The sequence below is a fragment of the Callionymus lyra genome, chromosome 13 (assembly GCF_982586985.1).
Source record: "Callionymus lyra chromosome 13, fCalLyr1.hap1.1, whole genome shotgun sequence".
In the NCBI taxonomy this organism is placed as follows: Eukaryota; Metazoa; Chordata; class Actinopteri; order Syngnathiformes; family Callionymidae; genus Callionymus; species Callionymus lyra.
The window spans coordinates 11,538,676-11,566,241 of NC_141830.1; the positions used below are offsets into that span (position 1 = coordinate 11,538,676).

General features: G+C 38.7%; 2 protein-coding genes across 4 annotated transcripts in view; both read right to left on the minus strand.

Moving 5' to 3' along the window:
• The window catches only part of LOC148067371 (uncharacterized), a 30,045-nt gene extending 17,049 nt beyond the window's left edge, over positions 1-12,996 (minus strand). Inside the window, exons 1-6 of one of the 2 annotated variants that reach the window (XM_087806545.1) lie at positions 12,860-12,996; positions 7,417-8,651; positions 2,602-5,314; positions 855-974; positions 445-579; positions 180-218 (exon numbers count right to left, since the gene is read on the minus strand). In XM_087806545.1, coding sequence (XP_087662671.1) covers positions 180-218; positions 445-579; positions 855-974; positions 2,602-5,314; positions 7,417-8,651; positions 12,860-12,862 — 4,245 coding nt within the window. In that variant the 5' untranslated portion in view covers positions 12,863-12,996. Of the gene's footprint in view, positions 1-179; positions 219-444; positions 580-854; positions 975-2,601; positions 5,315-7,416; positions 8,652-9,642; positions 10,132-12,859 lie in introns of those variants that run through there. The other variant, XM_087806544.1, reaches the window with a different exon arrangement.
• A 9,357-nt stretch (positions 12,997-22,353) lies between these two features.
• Positions 22,354-26,952, minus strand: LOC148067372 (melanocortin-2 receptor accessory protein 2A-like). Of its 2 annotated transcripts, XM_087805415.1 has the most exons (4): positions 26,409-26,952; positions 26,167-26,318; positions 25,919-26,018; positions 22,354-22,811 (listed from the first exon to the last, which is right to left on the minus strand). In XM_087805415.1, the coding sequence occupies exons 2-4, from the start codon at positions 26,288-26,290 to the stop codon at positions 22,430-22,432; spliced, it is 606 nt and encodes a 201-aa protein (XP_087661541.1). In that variant the 5' UTR covers positions 26,291-26,318; positions 26,409-26,952; the 3' UTR covers positions 22,354-22,429. The 2 variants fall into 2 exon arrangements, with proteins under 2 accessions (XP_087661541.1, XP_087661540.1); XM_087805414.1 differs by having other exon boundaries at positions 26,167-26,952.
• Positions 26,953-27,566: the final 614 nt, after the last annotated feature.

Consider the following 27,566-nt stretch of genomic DNA (forward strand, 5'->3'; position numbering starts at 1 on the left):
ATTCGACTTCCTCCAGACAGCAAACATGAGTTTCTTCGGGTGGTTCGCGCTGGCAGAACAGACGACTAATCACATCCAGTTCTGGTTTGAATGTGTTTACCCTCGCGAAGTGCAAATGAAGAGCAGATGTCTCTCTCACACAAGTGAGTGTTTCCTATTGTTTGTAAGCAGAATCTTACCTTCCCGGGCCTCTTGTGGAACCTTCTGGGGACCCGAACCTAGGAGGAAAAGTTTGGTGAGTAGAAATTTGACATTAGGCATATTTTAGTCATCACTGTTTATGATAAGCTAAGGAGCAGAGGTGACGGGTCAAAAGATACAGAATTTTATGGAAAATAAGTGGATGTTTTTTAATATTTAAATGGTTTATGGTGAAGAAAATTCATTTGAGAATGAGTTTCCGTTAAAAGAGCCAGTAATAGACAGATAAGTCCTCACACTCACATGATTGACACGCGCTCTGTGATGAGTGGAAGGTTTATTCTCCGCTTGACTTTTAGCCCCCGGAACATTCAGTCCGGGTTTCACGGCCGCATCGGTCTCAGTGACGGCGGAGGGAGTTCTGAGTTTGTCATTTTCCTGAAGAACATGAACACAACACTTAATTTCAGCAAATATTTCATTCCTATTTAATTAAATTAAATAAATGAATATTTATAATGCATTATAATGTGTCTTAAAAGGGAATCAAGCTATACTTTGGGTTAAAATGGAAATAAAATATACTTTTAAAAGAAGTAAACATGTATAAAACCAGTTAGAATACCATCACTCAATATAGTAACTTGACGACCATCATTTGTTTTTTATTCTGTAACGCTGTAGCAGCGATAAAAGTATTTCCAGCTTCTCACATGATTGACGGTGCAGGGGGGCTTCATCTCAGAGGGGGTTTCTAAAGGAGGAGGACCTGGGTAGGATGATGGTACCAAATCGGCATATGGATTGATGATGGAGAGTGGACTCTCTGTACCCTAAAATAAAATAAAAAACGTTATTTATACCAAAGATTTTATACAAAAAACTCAACAAAACAGACCTTTACAATGAAAGATTTGTACAATTCTCAAAGGATAATGTCACTTTCTGTCCCAAATGTAGGTCCATGTGCTAATATGCTAAACTGTTAGCTGTGCTAATATGCTAAAAAGTTAGCTGTGTTAATATGCTAAACAGTTAGCTGTTCTAATATGCTAAACTGTTGGCTGTGCTACTATACTAAACATTCAGCTGCGCTAATATTCTAAACAGTTAGTTGTGTTAATATACTAATCAGTTAGCTGTGCTAATATGCTAAACAGTTGGCTGTTCTAATATGCAAAACTGTTGGCTGTGCTACTATACTAAACATTCAGCTGCGCTAATATGCTAAACAGTTAGTTGTGTTAATATACTAATCAGTTAGCTGTGCTAATATGCTAAACAGTTGGCTGTTCTAATATGCAAAACTGTTGGCTGTGCTACTATACTAAACATTCAGCTGCGCTAATATGCTAAACAGTTAGTTGTGTTAATATACTAATCAGTTAGCTGTGCTAATATGCTAAAGAGTTAGCTGTGCTAATATGCTAAACAGTAAGCTGTGCTAATACGCTAAACTGTTAGCTGTGCTAATATTCTTAACAGTTAGCTGTGCTAATATTCTAAACAGTTAGCTGTGCTAATATGCTAAACAGTTAGCTGTGTTAAAATGCTAAACTGTTAGCTGTGTTAATATTCTAAACAGTTAGCTGTGCTAATATGCTAAACTGTTAGCTGTGCTAATATTCTAAACACCTTGCTATGATATCATTGGTTTAAAAAAAAGTTTTTTGAGACAACAACCTATTTCTTGTTCAACTGATCCAGTCCTGACGTCTAGGATGAACTAAAATATAATGTAGTTTTTCTTTTGCTTTTAAAATCTTCAAATCTGAGTCAGGACTTTGGGATTAGATAAACCTTATTGATCCCTCTGGATTAACCCTAATGTAATAATTGGTTGGTTAGCATGCTAATGTGATAGCTTCTCATAAATCGTCCAACCTCTTCTGATGTAAACATAACATAAAGTCAGTCTCCTTTAACCCCAACTATGTTTGGTTTACCATCTTATCCAAGTTACAGAAGTTTTGAGAGAGTACAACTTGAATGTTTTTCATCTAAAAAAAACAGCCTCCAGTTGAGAAAGAATTCATTTAAAAACGTCAAGTCAGACACCAACTCTTTCTGTAGCCATATAATCATGTGATATAATTCGTATCTTTAACATTCCTTTGACAGAATGCATCGCCAGAGACACCAAACCTGAGCTTCTAATGATATACTCGTGGAAAACCGTGTGAATGTATGAAAGTTTCTTTGCTGTCACTGACATTTCTGCACAAATTAGCAGCTGCTTTTTTTTTTGGAACAACCCCTTCTGAACCACACGCACCAACATTCCAAGATAATCCATCTAGTAAAGAGTCGAGTAGATCCTCGAGTATTATTTGCTCCCTGGTCTGTTGCATGTAATGTGATTCATAAGATTCTTAGTCAAACAAGAACAAGAGCAAACTTTCCTTGTGTAAATACATCCGATCACGGCGAGTCAAACATGATTGTTGCTCGTGAACATACCTCTGTTTGCTCCTGCCGTCCTTCAACGTCCTGCCGTGGTTTCATTGGTTCTTGGCGCCTGACTAAAAAGTCCGGCAGCTTGATGTCATTAAAGGAAGGAAAGGGAGGGCCTGAGTCACCCGCCGCAGGCTGAAGCGCCTCTTCTCTGGAGGGAAGAACAGTTGGACTGGGTGGGGGGGCTTCTGTTTGCGGGCTTAACTCGGGGGACTCGGTGGGCGAAGCTTCTCCATTGTCATCTAGAATCAGAGCTTCGTTCCTTCTGCTTCTCCACACCGAGCTTGTGAGTCCGCTGAGGACACAGCTGCCCTCCAGTCGAGACCGCGTCCGGAACTGTTCCTCTTCCTGTACATCCTCCTCCTCCTTGAGGGAGGTCTTATCATCTGCTTCTAGAGTGCTGACCAGCATGGAGCGGTCAGCTAGACTGGCCCTCGCGGGTTTAATGGCAGATTTGGCGTCAGGGCCCTGGAGTCTGGCTAAAAGGCTCGGGGTTTCAATGGAGAATTTGTTCTTCTTCCTCAAGCCAAACGTGAACTCCTCGGGGTTGAAGGTCTTCTCGTAGCGGTCCTCCTTGATGGCGGGCAGGGCGAACAGAGGCTGCGGCGGCCGAAAGGTGTTGTGCTTGCGAGGCGGCAGCTGGAACGGCGCGCAGAGTTTCTTGATCCTCTCCACGAAGTCGTCGTCGTCCAGGTCGTCGGACACCTCCAGGAGGTTGCTCTCGCTCCCGCACGAGCTCAGCCTGGGACCGGAGACTTTAAGTCTCTGTTTGGGAAAGTCCACGTCCAGCCAGCTCGACGGGCTCTCCGGCATGTCGGAGTCGTCTTTGCTCAGCGACCGCGGCAAAGGGAGCCTCCTCATGGTGGACGGGCTTTGGGGTTTCTTATTAGAAGTTGGGGAAGTGTTTCCCTTCGGGGCGTCACTCTTTGGTTCCAAGAGTAAACAACTATCTTTTATTTCAGTCTTTTCTGTATAAGAAGTCACACTTCCTGAGGGACTTTCACCTTCTTTAACCTTGACTGTAGTTTTGGGAATATTAACTTCTCCCTGACTGAGCGCTGGAGTCATATTATCGACCAAGACAGTCTTTGCAGAGGACACTGAACCCTTCTTTTCACTCCCCCCCCCCTGGTCTGCTCTCTGTGGGCTCCGAGTTCTCACTTCTGTACCAAGACTTGATTCTCCCACTGATACTACGCCTGCACTTTTCGGCACTCGGGTGTCACTGGACTCGCTGACATTCACTTCCCTTACTGCCGCCGTTGTTTTGGTAACCGGCGTCGAGCTGGAATGCGTGGCTGTGCTGGCACCACGTGCCTGTGACTCATCAGTCGAATTCTTCACTCTTTCCACAGGAACAGAACCATTCTGTGTCTCAACTGGTCCGGCTCGGGTTTCAAAGCCTAATGTCTGGCTTTGAGAGTCCGGCGCATTCGTAACCCCGGCTGCTGGGGTAACGTCTGTGGCACGTTCTACGGCGGCGGCGGATTTTTTCGGCTGCTGTCCTTGAGATGATCCACTGATCAGTTCCGAGGACACAGTTCCTGTTTCGTTCTGGCTATTGGCAGCAACACTCGCCTGTCCCTTTTCGAGACCCTGATCCCTGTGAGGAGCTTCATCCTTCGGAGATTGATTTTCCGAAGGCGGGGTTGGGTGACTAACCTCTTCTTTTGTTTGTTTTGGTGCCACAGACGTTACACTTTCTACACAAACCTCCTTAGCGCCGGTCTCTACTGATTCTCTACTTAACTGATGATGCTCCACAGCTGCATCTTTCACTGGAGAAGTTTTCTCCGCGGGTTGCTCGACGGACCGTGACGTGGCTTTCTTTTCTTCCTTCAGGGGTAAAATAACCAAACTCTCATCAATAGGCGTCTTTGTTTCTGGCTTAATAGGCGCAGTATCAGGTTCATCTTGAGTGAAGCCCACGGAAGAATCTTCCTGTGTGTGCAACGCTTTGTTCTCAAGTTCTCTGTCCGTCCTCTCAGACTCAGACTTGTTGTGTGTTGTCTTTTTATCTGATGAGGTTTTACGGTCCACCTGTTTCACGACTTGCTTACTTTCCAACGGCTCCGGCTTGTTTTCTGACTCTCTGCTTTTCTTTTTTTTAGACTTTGAACCTGTTCTGTTTGGACTTTTCGGACTGACGGCGTTATGTCCGGTGGGTTCATCCGACCCTTTAGGTGTTTCGACCAACTGTAGACTGTCGGGTTTGGCCTTCAAGCTACGTTTGTCTGTCTCAGAGGCCTGAGTTGAATTCTCTACTTGTTTATCAGGTTGTTCCATCTTCGACGGTACATTTGCCTTCGAGTTCTTCTTTGTATCCGGTTCACCCTGACCGGCCAGTTCTGTTGACTCTGAAGACGCAACAGGGGACGGGGACTTCCTCATCGCCACTTTCCGGGCCGAACTCGGTGGTATCGCCGGCTTCTCCGTGAAGTTCCTCATCCGCTGCTTCAACGACACGTGGATCTCTCCGGTGCCGGCTTGAGGGTCCGTCCTGGAGACGCCACCGGTCGATTTGGATTCTTCCTTCAGGGGAACAAAGTCCGCCTTCAGCCTCCCGGGTGGTTTTCGGACCGGCGAGCCTTCCAGACTCCTGGGGTTCGGGAAAGTGCTCTGGTGTTCGCCAGCCTGGCGCTCGAAGATGTTGATCCTGTCTGCGATCCGTCCTGGGCCCGCCTTCGATGGATCATTTATTTTCTTAAGGTCTGGTGTTCTGCCGAGAGAAATGATGGAATTCAAGACCTGAACGACAACATACGAATAACAACACTGTCAAAACAAGAGTTGAATTCTTCTACGTCTGCTTCGTTCAGAATCGAATTTCCTTTATCGTCATTGAAGCAATGACCGAGTACAACTTGTTATTTTCAGTACATCGTGTCCAAGCGTAGACAAAACGTCATATAAACATATAATGATGAGTCATTGATCTATGATTACAGTTGTTGTGTCAGTTGTTGTTTTTTTACCAAATGTCTTCACCTCTGCTTTGAGTAAGACTGGAACCAGGTCAGATATTCTAAATATTCAGCCTTGCACACTTTGTGCAACAGTTAAGTCATGTAGGGCAAAAACAAACCAACAGGTAGGTCATTGTTCGTGTGTCGTATTGTGTCACGAAACATGAGTCAGTTTGAATATTTCTTCTCGACTGCTTTACACTGCATAGTTGCATAGATGCTATATAGTTAGCTTCGGAAGTTTTGTTTAACATTTTAGCACATTTAGATTAAACTATGAAACGAGTTTTTAAAGGAATATGATTCATTAACGTTTACTCTTGAATTCGCAAGGTTCAGCGTGGTGGTGTTGGACGTTTTAAGATGTTTAAATGTTTGGTTAGATGCTGCATCTAGAGAAGGATCGCGCCAAACCTAGCATGAAATCCATATATAAACAATAAGAGTCGTTTGTCTATGTTGTCATTGGTATCTGCCTCAATTCAATGAATAGTTTGTGCTTGTTGCTGGTGAAATAGGTCCTACAACGCTTTACTTAGTAACTTTAAATCGTATGGAATTGGATCAGGTGATGAAGTTGGAGGAGCCCGACATAAAACTGTAAACAACGTTAAACAAGTCCAGCACGCCTCAGTTACTGTCATTATAATGTAATTACTGAGCGTTTCCATGTATTAAAAAAATGTGTTTAAAACTGCGATTGTGACCGAATGTTTTCAAGACTTTCCCCTGCACATTAGGACTAGTTTATTTGATTTGTTTACTTTTTTGTTATTTTAAAATATGACCACATTTGAGTATTTCTTTTCTTTCAAAGGATTTTGCAAAATCTTTTCTTTTTTAAGGAGGGAAGTGTGTATTTATCTTGTAAGGAAAGAAAAAAGTGTCTTTTAAATACCTGCAGTCTGTTCGGATTTTTGGTGCTAAATAAAACAATATTTCAAGTATTTCAGTAATTTTTAACACCTTAAAATTGATAATTTTGGTCATAATAATCGTCACAAGACATTGTTATAATGTTAAATCTCTCTCTTTATTCCACACAAGTGTTCATTTTATTTTATTGTGTTCACCCAATGAGCTTGACACCAGGGTTAATCATGTTCATCACCAACTGAATTGTTTTTTTCTTTTCATCCTCAGAATAGCGGTTTAACATTTAAAACACTTTGTTTCAAATACATACCAACTTTGTAGTTACATATGTGATCATTTATGCTTTTTTTATTTCAAACCTAACCAGTGTTTTTCTCACTGTAGGGCAAGAAAGTTCCTATTTTAACACTGGTATCGGTCAGTACCGGTCAGTATCGATCAGTATCGGTCGGTATCGATTGATGCTCAAAGCCCAAGTATTGGTATCAGGCCCATAAAGGTGGGATGGGTGCATCCCTAGTGTCAAGTCAATACTGAAGATCTACATTCTTGTGCAAGAGACAAAGTTTTACATGCTTTCCTGCTTTTTGGCGGCTTGCTCTATATAGACTGTTGTTGATTGACAGACTTTAAGATAAGATTACATGATATTTTATCATTATTTTTTACCACAGGTGGGGTCGTGTGGTGCATCCTGGATGACTCGGCTAAAACAGTCAATCAGACTATTACAAATAATGAAAGGGTTGAGTGTGATCCTTGTTTTTGAAAGTTTTGTTCACCTCCATTAAGTTGTGATCACGCAACTGCACCCATCCCCATTCAAAACTCAGCCAAAGGTCAAGCCGGGCTGTTTGTTCATTCTTTTGTACCAAACTGGTTCCATTCTCTTCTAGAAAAGCTTCTGTTTGTATAACATGTTGACGAGACGTTGTAACTTATTTACAGATTTGAAGTGAGGACACACACACACACGTACCTTGTGCTATTCTCAGCGTCCAGGCTCTCTTTGGCTCCGTTGGAAGGCTTCGGGTCCAGAGTTTCGTTCTTCTCCGGCACAGGCGGCTCCACCATGAACGGCACATTTTTGGCGAAAAGCATGACCTCGCTGCGGGACACTTTCATGCTCCTGCGCTTGGACTCGGGCGTCTCCGTTTTCCTCTCCACTTTGTAACCGGCGTCATCGTCCTCCATGGCTGCGCTCGCGCACGCCTCTCTTGCCGTGGCCTGAATGTTTTCCAAATACCTGAGCTTATCAGAACAGGAAGTCACCGTCTCCCCTCCTCCAGGTGAGGCCTGAGAGGAGGGGGCGGAGTCGGCGGCGGGCTCGTCGTGACTGGTCGGACTTCTGCTCGGGCCGGCCGGGGAGGCGTCTGGAGGGGGTTTCTCCTGAGGGCTGTTGACTGGATCTCCCTGAGAGTTCTTCCTGTACTTCCTCCGGGATGCATTTTTCCTCCCCATGCTGTCGCCGTCTGACGATTCACTCTCTGACTTCTTGGACCTGAGCGACACGCCTACCAGAGCGCTGTAGTAGCTCTCGGACCTGACGGCATCCTCGGCCTCCTCGTTGTCGTCTAGTGAATCGGAGGTCAACGATGCTCTCGGTTTGACCTGGAGGCTCTTCTTCACCTTGGTGCGGACGACTTCCTGTCCCGCGCCGGACTTGGTGCCGCGCTGAGTCACGCTGGTTTCCTCCAGGTAGACGTGCAGCGTCTTACCTGCCTGAGCGTGCCCCGGCCTCTGGGTGTGGTCTCGGTCAGAGTCCCACGCCACTCCTTGCTCTTCAGAGAAGGATGGATGCGTCAGCCGACCGACATTCCTCTCCGGGTTCCGGCTGTCACCGTTGCCGATCCGCTTGTCCGACTCGATCCGACTCCGTATCCTGGCGAGCCCCTCCCCCTTTGGCTCAGCACCGGTCCCGGGCGAGCCCTCTCTGCGGGCAGACTCTGTGGCGTCCTGCTCTTTACTGGGCAGAAAGTTTCTCAAGAGTCCCGGCTCCGGATCGTGTTCGCTCGCCTCCCACTGCTGGTCTCCTGCCTCGGCGCTCACAGAGGCTGCATTCTCCTCCTCTTCTTCTCCCTGGCGTTTAACCGCCTCGGCACCGACGGGGAAGACGATCTCGGTCGGGCTTTTGGGACTCCTGCCCCGCCACGGAGACAACCAGCTGCCGATACGACCCAAGACCCCGGTCTGCTGCTCCTCTGGAGTCTCAGACTGTCGGTTGGGGAAAACATGAGAAAGAATCTTAAGTATTCACCAGTGAACCACAGGGTATTCACTTGAGAAAATCTTTTTTTTTTTCTAAACAAACTTAAATAGCTTAAGCATTCTTGTTGTTTCCATGAAGTTTTCATGGAAATATTGTTCAAATGCATAAGTTATAGTTATAATTAGTTATAAACAAATGTGAATTTAACAGATTATATACAATCCATTAAAAACAATAATAATAAATCTGAAAATTAATCCTTATATACTTACTTTGACGGACTAGTTCTGTAAAATAAGATAAACTTTCGTTGTTGTCTTGACCTTTTAAGCATATATTTTATTGGGTATTGTTTTGATTGTTTAAGCGCCTTGTGACCCTGGTCTAGTAAAGCGCTTCAAATATTACTTACTTACTTATTACACACTTACTTGTATATTATTGTTATTAGTTACTCTTATTGCAGGTGTGTAGTGTGTAGTATTGTATAATTTGTGTCTTAGTAACTGTACAGTCTGAGTGACACAACATGTACTTTAAAAACCACAGTTAAATTCTGCAAAAGCAAAGATGATCTTTAGTTTAAGGTAGACTTTAAAAAAATATATATATATATAAAAAAGTAACTTTTTAAACAACGGCAACATGAATTATTTACCAGGTTCTTTGATTTTTTCCTCTTTTGTTTTCTGTTGTGAACTCACCATGACAACCGTGAGACTCCATATTTGCTTTAGCACATACGTGAGTCATCGAGTGTATCTATGATAGTGTTCAGTCAGTTCATTCCTAAGAAGGTCAGATTCAACGGGGTTTTTTTCTCAAGTGAACACTACATATTTTTAGTGCAAAGAAATAGTTTATTCACATGCTTATTTTAGTCCAAACTTGACAGTCTATGGAGCGTTGTTAGGGATTAATAGAGCAGACTTCAGGCCGTGCATGTCTCAGCAGTGCAAACACATGCACGCGCGCATGGATCCTCGTACATCTTACCATGGAATTGACCATGTCATTGAGACTCTGTAGGTAGGTACCGAACATGATTTTTGCTACAGAGCACACAACAAAAACCGGTTCATCCCACCAGCTATAAACGTATATAAAAAAAAGAAAAATATAAACAAGACAGAAAATATAAGCAATTTTGGTAAAAATCACCAAAGTCCTTGAACTCACCGTGACAAACTTTTTCTCCACCTTAAAAAATAAATAAATTCCAGTTTGTTCAGGAAAGAGAAAAGTAAATCCCTAAAGTGTCCCAGCATCCAGTCCAGCATCCACAAGTGCGGCGCGCAGACTGTTCCATGTCAAAGTCTTGCTCAGGCAAGTTCAGCCTTGAAGCTCCACGCGTCTCTGGGATGCCGTGCTGCGTTCACGGACGCTCGGAAATTAAAACTTATGGAGAAACCTGTCCCGCTGCTTTGATTTAGGTTAATCATTGAACCCAATTTAAAAAAAATCAAGTCACGCCTATTTCAACTGACAAAATTGAACGTTAAATTTGATGAATAAAAACATATTTCTAAGTAAGTAAGTAATTTTTAGGGCTTTTCCAGACCAGAGCCCCAAAGCGCTTAAACAATCAAAACACTATTCAATAAAGTATAAATTTTAAAGATCAAGATAAAACTGATAACACAACAGCAGTTACAGAAAATCTAGGAAAAGCCTGAACAAATAAAAACGTCTTAAGATGTTTCTTGAAGGAGTCACATCTGGTAATATTTGTGATCGGTGAGTCACAAATATTACCAGATGTGTGTTTAAAATTCTAAGGATTAATAGATTTAAATGAAATCACTATTTAATATTGTTATTATTATATGTAAATATGTGAATATTATTGTACTGTGATAAAAAATTAAGAAAGTTATGCATTAATTAAATGCACTTTCTGGTAAACTTCCGTAATACTAAGTCAATAGTGTTCAATGTTTTAGTTGCGACGTTTTTGTTAAATCCGAATTTTTAAAATTGTCATATCTTGCTTAACTTAATTTTTTAAATGTTGGTATCATTTGAAAGATTGCCACACAGAGTCACAGAAAAATAAATCATTATGAAATAATGATACATTTAAATCCTTGTGTTCGCTAAGGGTCAAAGGTGACCTGAGTACTCGGAAACAAATGAGTTTGTGGTACCCCTTGTGTTGCTTTTGGATCAGTAACTTTCCTTACTTCGGTAAATACATATGCAGTGGGGGAGGTCGCTATTTTTACCCAGGGACAACACAAGGGATACCACAAACACATTTGTTTTGTTTACCATTAAAGCTATTATTCATTGCTTATACTTCAAGTGTGACCCATTATTACACCAATACTTTTCATGGCCAGTGGCGGGTCTATCTTCCATGACAGCACCAGTACACACAGCACGTGGAGTCATCACTACTTAACATTTGTAACACAACAGCGCTGGAAATGGTTCTGTGGTCAAGCTTTTCTAGTTTGGGTTTCACAAGTTATGAGCCAACAATATTCTGAAGGAGGAAATTCCGACTTTCAAAATAAGAGCATTGAATCAGCTGCCTCTTCCTTGTAATACTTTATTCTCACAGCATACTTGGTACTGTTTAAAATGCATGTTTTGTTATTATTTTATTTTTCTGCCATATAATTATTGTTTAAAACGAATTTAGATTTGCATTTTTTCCCAGTTAATAGGATTCATTTAAAAATAGCAAGTTCAAGATGTAAAATAATAAAATATTATAACATTTGAATGCAGAATTATAGATAAATTGATCATAAAAACACAATATTTTGGTTATGATGCACATATGTAATTGTGTAAGAAGCCAGGTTTATGATGCTATAAATCAACAAGTGTCACAGGTTATGATCAATGACTGGCATAGATCTCTTCTAGAAGATGTCAATATTATCCCACTGAAAAATCATGACATTTGAATATAGATTTTAAGAGAAATTCACATTTTAATCATCATGTTATACATATACTATATTGGGTCATAAGACATTGTCTAAGGTGGTTATTAACGCTGTCACGGAGGTGAACACGTCAGTCTTATTAATCGTATAATTGCTTTTCTTTTCGTGGAACCTGTCGTGACACTCAAACCGCGCTCCTGTTATTTTCTGAAGTCTTGTCGCAGCTGTGCCAATGTTCCAACCCACATCCAAACCAAACAGGTTATACCGATTTAATGACTCATTATTATTTCACTTAAATTGCCAGGATTTTTGAAAAACGGTTCTCAGTTAATGTTAACGACATAAGTTTAGTTGTTCGACTGTGTTCCTTATTTTCTCTTATTTTTCTTAGGTAGGGTAAAATATATATATATTCAGGTTTTACAAGCACTTTTCTTTATCTATCTCTTCATCTTTAAGCAGAAACACAGGAAAAACTTTGATTTAAATATAAATAAATATATAGATAGATGGATGGATGGATAGATAGATAGATAGATAGATAGATAGATAGATAGATAGATAGATAGATAGATAGATAGATAGATAGATAGATAGATAGATAGATAGATAGATAGATAGATAGATAGATAGATAGATAGATAGATAGATAGATAGATAGATAGATAGATAGATAGATAGATAGATAGATAGATAGATAGATAGATAGATAGATAGATAGATAGATAGATAGATAGATAGATAGATAGATAGATAGATAGATAGATAGATAGATAAAGCTGCAATAGTCGTGAACAAATGTTAGCTTCTCTCGTGTTCTGCGCCTGAAACGTCCGACTCTCTTCTCAGCCAGTGAAAGCATCAGTGGGCTGCGTCCTAACAAAGTTTTCCAGAGGAAGTGACGCACCACCCTGTGGGTTTAACCGCCTGTCGAAATTGGCCACTGGGTTCCCAAATCTGCCCGCTCTTGTTTCATTCGGCTGCAGATGTGTTCAGTCTTTCCGTGCTGAGTCAGAGAATTAACCCTTGAAGTTCCTCCTGAAGGTTTATTTTTGAACGCCAACAACTCCCCTTTTTCTCAATCAACCGAACCCAAACCTCCCTGCTCTTTTGTTGTGTTGTCTCTCCTGGTAATGGTGCAAACATCTCACTTCGACGTCGACCGTGTGGCAGAGTTTTAAAAGTAGCAGCGTTCCTACTAAAAAACCCTGTCCACATGAATGGAAGCGCTCAGCGACGCTAAACAAACAAAGCCTCCTCAGTTGAAAAAAAAAAACCGGACGTGTAGACAACAAAAACTGTGAACTTACCATGCTGATCACTCTTCTCCAGCCCTTTCAGGAGCGACCATGAAGCTCTTGTATTGAAGCCGTGCGTCTGTGAGGTGACCCTTTCCCTCCCGATGAATATTTAGTGAGGCGATCTGCAACTCAACACTCGGCCCGGCTCTCTTTGGAGTGTTGCTTTCAGACTCTTTTATTTTTTCTAATGCAAATGACGGCTGGAGCTGGAATCTGCCCGAGCCAGGTAACACACCCTGAGGCTTCCCGGGCTGTGACACAGAAGCCTTGAGCACCTCATTGGGCAACTGTGTCAGTGAACGCAGCACGATCAAGCATGTTTACGGCCAAGAGATATATGGCTAACTATTAATGCTATCTAAAGCTAATGACGTGAATGATAACACTGTAGCATGGCCTTTGACATCCTAGTTGTTTCCCACCAATATTCATAAACCATTTATTTTATATTATATATTCATTAAAGTTTATAGTATTATTCACTTTTTATACGTTTTGGCAACTTATTGACACGCATCCAGCAAAATCTTGTAAACCGTTCTCGGCCAAAGCAAATGTATATCTATTAAAATGTCTAGGATTGGGGTTCAATCTTTCACGGTTATTCCATTTTCAGGCTCAAAATAACCACCGTGAACTGCTCTGAGACTTTTTTTTGACCTTGTTTTTCAGCAAAAAGGCCAAAGAATGTCCTTCGCTAACTACCGCCTTATTATTTTTTGTTACGACAGCATGAATAGCCTCATTTTCGACGTCTCATTCCAAAGACAGATTTCACTAAATGGTAACTATGTGGCTCAAATATTCAGCAACTTTTAACACTTTTGAAGTTCTTTCCTATTTTAGCCCTTATCAGCTTCAGCGGCCATTTTTCGGATTTGTGACAAAACATTATGCTAGCACCAATTATGGTTTCGTATCTTATTAAAATCCCCGGGTAACTCTGTGTAGTTAAGCTACTTTAGCATCGACCAAAGTTGTGTTTCTTAAAGTTGTGTTTTTCAATTCAAAAGCTTAAAAATCCATTTTCCATCGTCCATCAAAGTCTCTTCCCATGTTTACATTTAATCGATGGTCTGGCTAATCACTGTTTGCTAGCTTAGCTTTACCGCTAGTGTCTTTGGTGGCAATGACTCGATTCTGAGCAAATTAAACTGCGAGCCATATATTCTTTCTAACTAATATTCCAATGAGAAATGTATGAGAAATAACTGTCATAATCCCTCTACATTAGGGTCAATTAAAATGAATCATTTTATTTTTAGAATCCCTTATTGGATTCTAATAAGGGATTCTAAAAATAAAATGATTCAAGGGCCACAATAAATTCTACGACTGTTGTAGGGGCTGACAAGCCAATAGAAAGAAACAAATAAAGAAGTAGAAAGCCAAAAGTGTTGAAATGTGAGTAAATATTACGTTAAAAATGCATTTGTTTGTAAGCCATCAGCGGCATGCCTTCATGACCACAATTGTATAGGTCGCTTTGCCACTTTGCCCAGGTCTGCTCTTCACAGTGAAAAAATAAAATACTAGAAATGTTGTTTATATTTACTTTCATCTAGTTAATCTCAAAACGTGATTTACTGCTTTACTTTTCCTCACATTTAGACTATTTTAACAGTTTATTGTCATGTTTAAACTAGAAGGAGCTGTCTCGCCTGCAGTTAATACAAAACTCTGCAGCTAGAATTTTGACATGCTCTAGTAGAAGAACTCACATTTACCCGATCCTTAAAACTCTTCACTGGCTGCCAGTTGCCACCGCCTCTGCATAGAGCATGTATTTTTGTTTTTTAAATTAAATAAAGGCTCTTGTTGTGCCGGATTATATTTTTATTTCCTTGGTAACTTAACGTAACGAAGAGAGCTTTACGATGTGACGACTAAAACATGAACTTATTTGCATCCTAATTTAATTGAGGTTGTAAAGCTCTTGTTTAGCAAATGTATTTTCTCCTATAACTGCAATAAAAAGTAGTTGATGTGGCAGCAGGTTCTTGCATATTCCTCTTCATCTGCCTTTAGTTATTCATGTGCAACAGGAACCCCAACCTGTCAGCACCTCTTGAAACATTTATGAAGGCACTTCACGCGGCGACAACAGCATCGTAGATGCTATCTCAATTAGAAAGGTGCGCTGATGAAAGCCAAAGGTGCGATGTACGATATGTTCGTAGATGTTTCACTTCTTTCAAGGGTTAAGTGGCGACAAAGACAGGTTTGTTTCTCTCACATCTGCTCCCTTTGAGAAATAATTGGAGTCAGTGTTCGAAGGTTCTTCTAAAAAAAACCTTCTTCATCTCCACCTCCTGGTGAGACTCACAGGAACGACAGCTTGATCATTCTCAAGCTGATGTCTTTTAAAGCTCTTTCTCTGGAGCATTTTGAATCTGTTATGACATTTAGTCTCCGCAATGGAAAAACCCTTGAGGGCAAAGTGTGTTTTTGTATGTTTAAAAACACTAAAAAAGCTGTAACGGTTGTTCATTGTTGACATGACAAGGAGGGAAACACTGTCATGAAGCTGCCTCTTTCTCTTCGTGTGCGCGAATAAAAAACAAATTGGCAATAAATTTGAGATTTAAATTCTTGATCTAGAGGTTTCACTCGAGCTAACATGTATTTTTTAAGCAAAGTCAATAGTAAATGCCATTTGAAAAATGTCTTATATTCTTTGTATAAACTATTTATACATCCCAATTTTTATTTTGTCTCAAACATTTTTAATTATTAGTAAATCAATTCCTTTTTAAATCTTCTTGGTGTTTGTATTTAAATTACAATATATTACAGTGAATCCTATATTAAATGTACATTTCCCAAACTTTGTATTCGAATAATTCACCTTAAAAATGATCAACTCTGGTGTGTATCTGTTCTTTTTCTTCCGATATCATATCTGAATATTTAATTTAAATGCTAATTTTGAAAACCGTCTTCAAGATCAGACTTTTTTTTTAGCCATTTTCTATTTATTATGATTATATGGACTGAACTGGTAAAATGATAATACTATGTTATGTATCATATTTTACAGTCGGGTTTTCATTTTCAGGTGAAGAAGAGAATAAAGACAGGGTGGAATAGACGAAGAGTGTAACATCATTTGATTTGGCATTCATGAGACTTGCAGGTTTCATTGTAAAAATGGAATTTTACATTTGTTTTTAAAGGAGTTAAATCGTTCAGCTTGATATATATAAAATGTAAAATAAAAAAAAAAGGTTTTAACTAATGACAGTAGCACTGTGGTGTGATTCATACTCAGACACATATAATGACGCACTTTCTGGTCAGAGAACACTTAGCAACACTTACCTGCACATCCTGAAGACTGATGATAAAAATTGTCTTGTTTCATCGGAGCGATTTACATTAGCGCTCTTGCTTAAATGGCAGTGAAACCACACAATGGCGCAAACACTTTTAAATCCCCCGCTAATCAACCGCGGGTTTCAGGGTAAATCCAGAGCAATTAGCTGTTAGTAAGGAAGACACAAAGACCACGAATATGCTGGAGGACATTTTTTTCTTCATATTTTCTTCTTTCAACTGGATAGTTAATTAGCGAGGGACCAACAGGTCAAATACTAGTGTCGATTCTTCTTCTTCGCTATCTCTGCCGCTGCAGCCAGCAGCTGCCAAACAAGATGCAGTGCAGTGTTTGTGAAACACGACAGATATTTATCACCAAAACAACTCTAGAGACACTTAATAATAATGCACTATATTCGGAGGAGTCTTTCTCGGCACTCAAGCGCAGCAAACGGACGCGTTAAATAAAATGCAAATCACATTAAAACGCCATGAAGATGGAAGAGAAGGATGGGATGAATAAAAGCAGTTTGTTGAGGTTGTGGATGGCCTTGAATTGGGATGTCGACTTTTGAAAAACACGTGTAGTAGAGGCTGGTAACCATCATGTAACCCATCACATGCAGCTGCGCTGTACAGGGTTCTGTCTCAATTCAAACACCTCCTAATCCCATTACAGCAAAACCCTTCCAGTAGTTTTCAGACAAACATGTTGTTTTTTTTGTTTTTTTAAACATGTTAAATAGGTGCTTAATTATATCCAACATAACAGTTCAATCACTATATTTAATTTACGGTATTTTCGTGCTATACTGCATACTTAAAAATCGTCAGTACGCCTTATGTATTAATTCTGGTTGTACTAACTGACCTTGCACTGATTTGATGTGGTACACAGCGCTCAAAAATTTGTTTCAAGATGTTGGTAATCTACAAAGCCACACTGCAAATCATTATAGTATTATTACTCTTTCACCTTATTATTACTCTGTGAGTCATTGTTGTATTACTCTGTAAGTCACCATAGTATTACTCTGTGAGTCACTGTAGAATTACTTTGCCAGTCACTGTAGTACTATTCTGTGAGTCATTGTAGTATAACTCTGTGAGTCACCATAGTATTACTCGGTGAGTCACTGTAGTATTTCTTTGCGTGTCACTGTAGTATTACTCGGTGAGTCACTGTAGTATTTCTTTGCGTGTCACTGTAGTATTACTCGGTGAGTCACTTTAGTATAACTCCTCCATTCACCATAGTATTACTCTGTGAGTCACTGTAGTGTTACTCTGCGAGTTACTATAGTATTACTCCTCGAGTCACCATAGTATTATCCTGTGAGTCACTGTAGTGTTACTTTGCGAGTCACTGTAGTATTACTCCGTGAGTAACAATAGTATCACTCTTTGAGTCACTTTTGTGTTACTCTAAGAGTCACTTTATTATTACTCCGTGAGTCACTGTAGTGTTACTCTGTGAGTCACTGTAGTTTACTCTGTGAGTCACTGTAGTTTTACTCTGCAAGTCACAATGGTATTACTCAGTGAGTCACTGTTTTATTACTACGTGAGTCACAATAATATTACTCTGTGATTCACAATGGTATTACTCCATGAGTAACTATAGCATTACTCTGCGAATGACCATAGTATTGCTCTGCGAGTCATTGTAGTATTACCCTGGGAGTCACCGTAGTATTACTCCGTGTATTTACTATTGTTGTTGTGCAGGTGAAATAGGCGAACAGACACCGCTATTGATGTGAGGTAAAAAAGATGGTGTATTGTCCAGGATGACAAACTCTTAATTTAGCGTAGTAGTCATCGTTTGGTAGTGAGGTAGAGCTGAGTGTCGTCTGCATAGCAGTGAAACTGAATGTGGAAATTGCTGAAGATATGGCCAAGGAGAAGGAGGTAGATAATGAGTTGTTGAAGCCCGAGGATGGAGCCCTGGGGAATGTCGAAGGTGACAGAATGTCACCAGTCTAGTAGCTTATTGACGAAGCTTCACTCAGGTCAAGGAGGATGAAGACGGTGTGAAGTCAACAACCAGCTGACATGAGGAGGTTGTTTCTGATTTTAATGAGTTCTGGTTCAGTGCTATAAAATGACTGGAAAACTGAAACTGCTCCCACTAGTGGATGGGTTGAGTTGGAAACTTGTATTCACATTTCATGTGTCGGGAACGACAGATACATTTCACAAAAATACTAGAGAGAACTGAAGAGATTTCAATAATTCATTAAGACACCGTCACAAATCTCTCTCTCTCTCTGATAATCTGATCATTAGCTTTCAATTTAATTTAACATTTTAAAAATGGCTCTTACTCAATAATTCCTGACCAACAAGCTCAACTCAGATGAAATAATTTACCCCAAAAATGAAGAAGATTTATTTTCACATTTTTGTCTTGGTTCAAAAATGAAGTATGACCCGCTTGATATATTTGGGTGTCAATGTCAACAACTTTCCAGCTCAACAAAGACCTCATTCATTCCACAGAACGGCTAATCCGGTGTGAATGAAATATAAATCTATCAATAATCAGTTTTATCTCCAAATAGACTCCATCCAGGAAGGAATTATGCTCCAAGTTTAAAAGCACGGAATTCCCCGTGTGGCTGTCAACAGTCCCCTGGCAAGAAAAAAAAAAAATCTCTCAAGAGGGCAAATTCTTTTTTAGCCTTGATATGTCAGCAGTTCTGCTCATGAGTCCACAACACAAACATGAGGCACTTGACACATGTTTTTACATAGTGTTTTTTTTCTGTGATAATTATGGTAACAGATTGCATTAATTAAAAACGAATTGACGTATATAGGAGCAAAAACAACTGTGATATCAAGATAAGCCTGGATTGGATTTACAATTATTATCCATAGAAAGGACGAATACAAGGAAAAACAAAACGAGAAAAAAAGATCTTAAAGCTATAGCATGTTTTTACATTGTTTTTTTTTTCTGTTATAATTATGATAACAGATTGCATTAATTAAAAACTGGGTGGGTAGTTGAATTTCCTCAGGGGCCACATTTGATACTGCGATAAGGGGCCGTCAAGCCAAAAGAAAGAAAGGACAAAAACCTGAACATTCTTGAACGTTCTTTAGTCTTAATCTGATTGTATTTCATGTTAAAATTATATTTTATTTCAAGATTCGTACGAAAGAAATGGCATATTTCATATATTTTAAAATATAAAATAAACACGTGTTTTTATGCCTTGGAATTAGTTGTGTCATATTTAATATACATTTATTTATTTTTTTAATTGGATTTACAATTATTATCCATAGAAAGGACGAATACAAGGAAAAACAAAACTAGAAAAAAAAGGTCTTATAGCTAAAATATTATATGTAGAGTTGATAAAATTGTTAAATATACGACAAAAACATGCTCAGTTTTATAGTATATATTATTTTGACTTGGATAAACAGGGACACACTCTGTCCAGGTCTGCATTAGAGAATCCTCTCAAGATAAATTCAAATGTATTCATGTTTAAGTATTTGTTTAACCTCCTTGGCTTACATTAGTTCATATGCAGTGGTGAAGGTTGTTCATCCTGACCTAAAGACAAAGCAAGGGATACCACAAACACATTCGTTTTTGGGGCCTTTGGGTCACTATGATACATATAACATGCAAATATATCTTTATGTGTTTATATAGGGTTAAACGAGCTGTCATAATCATGGGGTTTATGAATAAGAATCAATATTAAATGACAAATAAATAAAAGATGGTATAATATGCAAAAATATACTTTAAAGGTCAAAGAGCAGAATTGAATGTTGCCTTGCCACCACACGTCTGCTGTGCTGCATGCATTACTCAGCAGCCATGAGTTAAAAATGTATATGTAAACTGTTTGAACTTAGATGAAAACGTATTCCTGTCTGAAATAATAATTGCGTCGTCCATTTGCTCTCCAGCTCCACGCTCCACAAATGAAGTCTAACATATGAACCCTCTTTAATCAGGTCATTGACTCGCTGCTCTTTCACACAAAAGACTCTTGCCTGGAGGGGGGGGGGGTGGGGAGGGGGGGCGACCATGTGACAAAGATGCCAGTCTTCTTCTGAAAAGTTAATTTACTGAATTTAATTTTGATGGGCGCCTGGATATTCTCAGCACACCTGTTCCTCTCGCCGACGGCTTTAACTGACAGAGTATTTCGCTGCATATTCATCCCCTTGTTTTGCTCAAAAGGCTGGATCTGCAGGGGAAGACGTTATTTAAGAAGCTTAAAAAACAGAACAGGTTTATAATCCAGCAACAAATAAGTCATTTAAGGTTGTCAAACTGTATGAAAATCATTAGTTTTACTTTTACTGGAAGTTTCTGTGTAATTGCTATTCCTATAATTTATATTATCTTTTCTTAATCTATTCTTATGGGGATAGTTTAAGCAAAAATGTTTTCTACTCACCCTCATGTCGACTAAGGGTTGGGATTATTTGCTGAGTAATCTGTTTTTTTTAAGAATAATAGACAAAAAAACTGCTCGTCTGTAACGTCCATCTTGAATTGAAGCATCGACAAGAGAAAATTGTATATATTTTAGGTTTGTTTGTAGCAGAAGCTAACAGGCTAACATGCTACACAGACAATGTTTTGGGGGCGAAGAAAAATGAGTGACCATCAAATGAACATATGTTTCTTATAAAATAGACGGATTCTTCTTCATCTTCAAAAAAAACGTAGTCGACATGAGGATGAGTAGAAAATGAGTGATTTTTTTTAAACTATCCCTAAAGGGTGAACGATCCCTTTAAACATAAATTGACATAGGTCACTATATCAACATTATCTACTGAGAGTTTGAGACAACCATCCACATTAAATAACTTGGTGGCCCATTTTGGTCTGTTGTCCCCAACACCAGGTACGTAGACCGTTACCAGTCCGTGAAACATTTGTTACCTGGCCGCACAGAAAGAAAGAAAAAGTTATATTTATGATAACTGCATAAAAGGTGTTTAATTTAAAAAATAATACTGATTTCCTGTGAAACAATGTGACTCTTGACAAGTGAAAAGTAGTAAAACACAACATTGTCACTAAAAGCTTGAGGACTCACACGTACATAACATCATCATCGGCATACAATCAAACATACAGATGGAAATACACAAACATCTTGTTGTTCATGCACTTTTTGTTGCATATCCTGTTATTGTATTTTGACTTTTTTTCTATCTGAAGGTCGCTCCAGGAATCAAAACCTGACATTTAACCAGTAAAAAAGTGTTTTGACAATTTGACAATTGCTTAAACTTCTGTCAACTGGATATTTGTTTCCAAAATATCGACTTTATTAGGTCAAAACACTCTAATTTATCTTCTCAGTTCCACTCATTAAGCAAACCGGTTTTCCACAGAGCGTGACATGTTCCACGACCCATTTGAATCGGCCTGATCTTCATCAGATACACCTCCCTCAAACCAGACTCAGATTATTCAGGTTTTGTGCGATTCTTTTTACTTTCACAACTAGATTGACCTTCGATGACTCCTTTTCTATCTCTTCACACATCTTACTTTCTTACAAACCAGAGTATTGACCGAGACCATTGTTCTCCCTGAAAGATTTTTTTGTAGACGCCAATTGAATTTCCAAAAACAAAAGATTTGGTGACATAAGTAGCTACTCCTTAACTGAAGTGATCACATAATAGCCTCACATTTTTGTTTCAAAGTCCTTTATCATAGATAAATACAGGAAAATAAATATAAAATAATTATTTAAAGTCAATATTTAATGTACTTCATGGGTTATTACAAATAATACACACAAACAAAAAGTTGGACCATGTTTCCATTGTTGTCTCATTTTCCTAAGAAAGCTTTTCTATTACTTTATTATTTGTAATGAAATGTATTCCTCAATCAACATTGACAAAGTATGAGTTTGTGTTTAATTGAAAACGTTATGATGGATTTTAAACAGAATCTTGTGAATTCAGAGAGTCAGTTCATTAAATTATGATCAGTATATATATAAAAAAACATCTCGGCGAAGTGTTTCGAAGGTTCTTCTCGGCTTCACAACCCAATTATTCTTATACACACAATAACAACATATTTTCTGCACAGACTGACCTTAATAATTCATAATATTTTGGTTCAAGACTCACTTGTGCTTTATTTACATTGCCTTCTGCTGCCTGTCGCTGCTTCCAAAAAACAACCTGTTGAGTTCAGGGAAGATAATGTGCCGCGACTCTTTATGTAAGCCGCACTGCGGGGGGTCCCTAAGAGTGTGATTGGCGCCTCAGTTTGACGGACGCGTTGAAAAGAATATCATCTTCCCCCAGCGAAGAACTCCGTTCCACGAAATTGGGAATGGTGAAGTGAGCGAGAAGGTCGCACTCTCTCTCCGACTTGACGTCGTCCATGAGTTGGCCCCCGTCCACATCCTCGCCTCCGATGTTTAGGCTCCCCGATCCAGGTGGTCTCGCCCCCCTGCCGCCCTCTTGTATCCTCGCGCTCTGACTTCCTTCTCTCACGTAGAAGTTAAAGTGCGTTTCGGAGAGCAGCGGGTGGGAGAAGGCTTTGTCGTTCTCTTCAGGGTCACCATTGATGTCCACCAGGCAGCTTCCATTCTGATGTCTGTTCTCTGCTGATTCTGGGTTTCTGGAGAACCAAAGGAGAACATTTAAGTTTCTAGGAACAACAAGTACATCAAGTAACCCTTTTTCTGTCAAATAATTTACATAATTCTTCTTCATCTTGTTATTTTTTCACTGTATTTTGGTGGAATTATTAGAACTGAACGACAAAATATGTCCGCTGTATCCCCTCGTCCTCAGTCATCGCCAGGATCTCTGCATGAAATTCATTGTGACTTTAGCTGCCAAGGAAGTCATTTTTGCTGCCATCTAGCGGCCGGGAGTTTAATTACCACACACACACACACACAAAAAAGCTGTTTATATTTGTAAGTGATTGAAAAGAAAAAATAATGATTTTACTTTAAACACACTTAATTCAACATAAATAAACCAAAAACGAAATATAATTATAATAAAACATGATTTTAAAACAAAAAAATAAAATAAAAATCAATAAGATGAAAGAATTAACAATATATATTCGTAAACATTAGGTATTTATTATACAACAAACTTATGTTTTTTTTTTAAATGAGAGTTAAGATGAAATAAATAAAAATCTATGTATGTTTTGTATCACGAGCTATCAAGAGATGCAACTTGATGGTGTAATGACAAGAAGTATTTTTGGCAGCTTCAGCTTCAATATTGGTTAGTAATCGCAGACAGGTTGGTGGAAGCTGGTGTTCCAATCGTCCTGTGGACGTATACATTTGTTGTAATCCCCAAAAGATCCATCTTTTAAAAAACATGAAGCCCCACGAGCAACAAATGCTATCCACAGAACTTAAGGAGGTTCTAGAACTGAAAGACAAACCTACAGTTTTCAATTGAAAACTAGTGATAATCTGATGAAACTTCATGAAGGAGCATCATTGTTTTTTTAGAGTCCACTAAATGGCGGTCTCTGCACTATTTTCCTCCAACTGTTCTAATGAAACATCACATAATTTTTAAACAGATGGCGCCACCTACTGACCTCTAAACACCATGACACTGCTTCATGAAGCTTCATCACTATTGAAAACCAACAGATCAACAAGTTGTCGTCGTAATATCAAGAAATAACTCACTTTATTTGTGTTGTATAGAGTCGGCGAAGTGTGTTTAGCTACAGGGAACAAATGATATATCTTGGATATTTTTGGTCACTGGTACTGCTGTTGTATCAACATATTAACCACCATACTCTGTTGGGCTTTGTTATCCTAAATAGCTGATGAGTTAATGGAGGCGCTGGTGCCTTTCTGTCATTTTATCACAAAAGAGCAACAGTTTCTCCAACACTCAGAACTTCACAGTGAACTCCAGACTAGTTAATGGAACAAAGAATATAGATTTTCTGTCAGTAATCCAAGCTCCATCAATTCACGATGGCAGACATTAGCTTCAAAGACTTTAAAAACGGCTCATTTTTCTGAGGTATTCATATTTTCTGTGCTATAGTTTTTGGAAACAGCCTGCGTCTTGTTCATTCCTTGCTTGCCAGTCGGGATTTAAAATGTTTTTACTCTCAGAATATTGCCTGTTTTATTATCTCTTGCTTTGGTTCACACGTATCTACGCCATTTCCTACTAGCTCTCCGTCATTTGCACCTCATCATCCACTGACCTTTTCCTGAAAAGGTTTTGTTCTCGCAGCTACAGGTGTGGAATATTCAATTGAAGGCCTTTTTTTTAATTATTATTATTGTCATTCCAATGAGTATTCATGTTACTGCTGGAAAGCACTCTAGGGGAAGAAGGAAGACGCCGAGCTGGGATCATTAATTGGTGCGTTAGTGTTCTCGCGCTCCCATAAATCCATGTAAATCAATTGCTCCTGCAGCTTTAAGTGACCTCCGCCGAGAGTGCGAAACTGTGCAGGAACAGTTTGATTTGTGTCTGCTGAGCCTCAATATCCTGCGCAAGGAAACCAGGAGGATGGTTTGTGGGAAGATGTTGATAGAAACGTCGACTATTTCCAAGAGAAATGTGTTGGTGAAAATAGAAAGCTGGTGCCGGTCAATATGACCATTAAATTGCGAACAGCTTTTTCATACAGTATTGAGATAGTTTCAAGGCAGGTAATACTAGAGACTGACAACACCAGAGCTTTTATCTTGTTCTGTAAACAAGTACACACTGACCTTCCAAAGTATGTACACTGTTTGAGGAAAAATGGCGGATCACTATTTAAAAGTACACATTTTAAACCCACTGGATTTGCAAGTTAAAGTGAAAAAATTCAAACTTCCCTCATTTTCTACTCACTCTCGTGTCGACCAAGTGTTGGGATTATGTTTAGAGTAATCTGTTCCTTTTTAGAGTTATAGACTTAAAAATGTTGACTGGAGCTCAGTTGTCGTCGTTTTCATCTACGTACAAAATAACAAACTTGAAAACATTCAAATACCTCTTGTATTTATATAAACCTGAAGTACTCCAGAGCGCATACTGTCTTCTGTCTACACTCACAATATTTACCCGGAGTACTTTAGGTTTATATCGCTTGTTATTCTTTAAAATTATAACACAAATGAGTTTAAAATATACAATTATTAATGTTTTTCTGGAAAAATTTCTCTTGTAGAGGCTTCAATACAAGAGGGACGAGCAGTATTGAGATGTTTACATGTTTTTAAGTGTCTTTTTGGATGAAGACGGAACTGAGCTCCATTCGCTACATTAAAATGAACAAACATGCTTGTCTATAACTCTAAAAAGAACAAGATTACTCTGAAAATAATCCCAACCTTTAGTCAACATGAGGGAAAATTGATATTGTTTACGAGAAAGTCTGAATCGTTTCCTCCGAGCTGTCTTACCCGCGATGACATTCCAACGAGAAGAAGGTCAAATATTTGCCTGAAGGCTTAGAAAGTACTGTGAAAATCTTGAGCGGAAAAAAAAGTTAAACAATTTAAAAATAAGTATAGCACACATAACAAGCATAAATCAGTGGTTTTGCGATTGCTGTGAAAGAAATGCTAAGTTCCTTTTTCATCAAAAGAAATCACAGAGCAGCCTTCTTGCTCTGACTTTCTTGGTCCGAAAAATACCCTTCAAGTGTTGATTGGTTGGGAAGCTGGAGGAGAGACTCTCAGAAGATGTGAATGCGAGGAGATTCGGGTCAGAAATTGGACTCACTCTTGATGGGGGGCTCCGGTCTTTGTCAGCAGGGTGAGTACGAAGAACAAGAAGAGAACAAACACGGCAAGCCCGACCCAGAATCCAATTACAATGGAGTCTAAAATGAAAGAAAATTGAGACTAATTATTGGTAAAAAATGCAAAGTTATGCATGTAAAACATGTATTACAGGTTGTTTTTAACTGCAGTGTGGTTAAATAAAACACATTATTTAAGTTGAGTTGGTAGAATAAATGTCAGACTCACATCTGTGCGCTCTGAGCCCCTCAAAAGAAACCGCTTCATCGTCGTCGTAATATTCATATTGCCAAACATATTCCCTTCGTCTCGCGCTGGTTTGACTCCGGTTGTTTAACTGAGACATTTCCATGTAAATTCCAAAAAATATATATATATTCCTAAAGAAAAACACAGCGTGAAACGATCCCACAAAAAAAAAATTAAATTAAAATAAAAACCAAATTCGCGGAGCTGAAAACTTCACTAACCTGTGCTGTAAATGTTCACTTTGCAAATATTCCTCAAACAGGTCCGCGGGTTGTGTCTCAGGGGTTTTTATATTTGAAGAAAGAGCCAGAAAAGCGAGGGATGAGGAGATGAATCCATCTTCTTCTTTTTTTTATGCGTGGAAACTCCGTGTGTCCTCCAGCGAGGAGCAGCTGCTGCTGTGACTCCTTCACGGACTCAGAAGAAGAAGCAGAACATTTCTGCGACATCCACGGGGGGGAGATGGAGAGAAGAAAAAAGAGAAGAGAAGAGAAGAGAGGAGATGGAGAGAAGAAAAAAAAGAGAAGAACTCAAGCGATGTCGAGACTTGTCAGGAATATCAATTGTTTTTTTTTTCTCATGGTTGTTTTTTCATAAATGCCAATAATGTTTCGAGCCGTTAGCACTGGGCTGTTTTGTTTTTTCGTATGTATGAATGAGAAGAAGAGGAGAAGTTCATATATATTAAATATTTGTTATATTTTAATTTCAATATTTGTTATATTTTAATTTATATTTATATAATAATAATAATAATCTTTTCTTTTTTTTTTTAAATAGTAGCCTTTTAAATCCAATATAAAACAAACACAAAGCCTTTTAAATTCAATATTAAGAAATAGTAGCCTTTTAAATTCAATATTAAAAAAAAAAATCGAAGCCTTTTAAATTCAATATAAAAAAAATACGAAGCCTTTTAAATTCAATATTAAGAAATACAAATCCTTTTAAATTCAATATTAAAAATCGAAGAATTTTTAATTCAATATTAAAAATCGAAGCATTTTAAATTCAATATTAAAAAATACAAAGCCTTTTAAATTAAATATAAAAAATACAAAGCCTTTAAATTAAATATTAAAAAATACAAAGCATTTTAAATCCAATATTAAAAAATACAAAGCATTTTAAATTCAATATAAAAAAAAACAACAAAGCCTTTTAAATTCAATATTAAAAAATACAAAGCATTTTAAATTCAATATAAAAAAAATACAAAGCATTTTGAATTCAATATTAAAAATTATGAAGTGTTTTAAATTCAATATAAAAAAAAAAACGAAGCGTTTTAAATTCAATATTTAAAAAATACGAAGACCAAAAAAAACATTTTCTTCAAAACAAATGAATAGAAATTTGTGCAAACAATATTTCAAGCA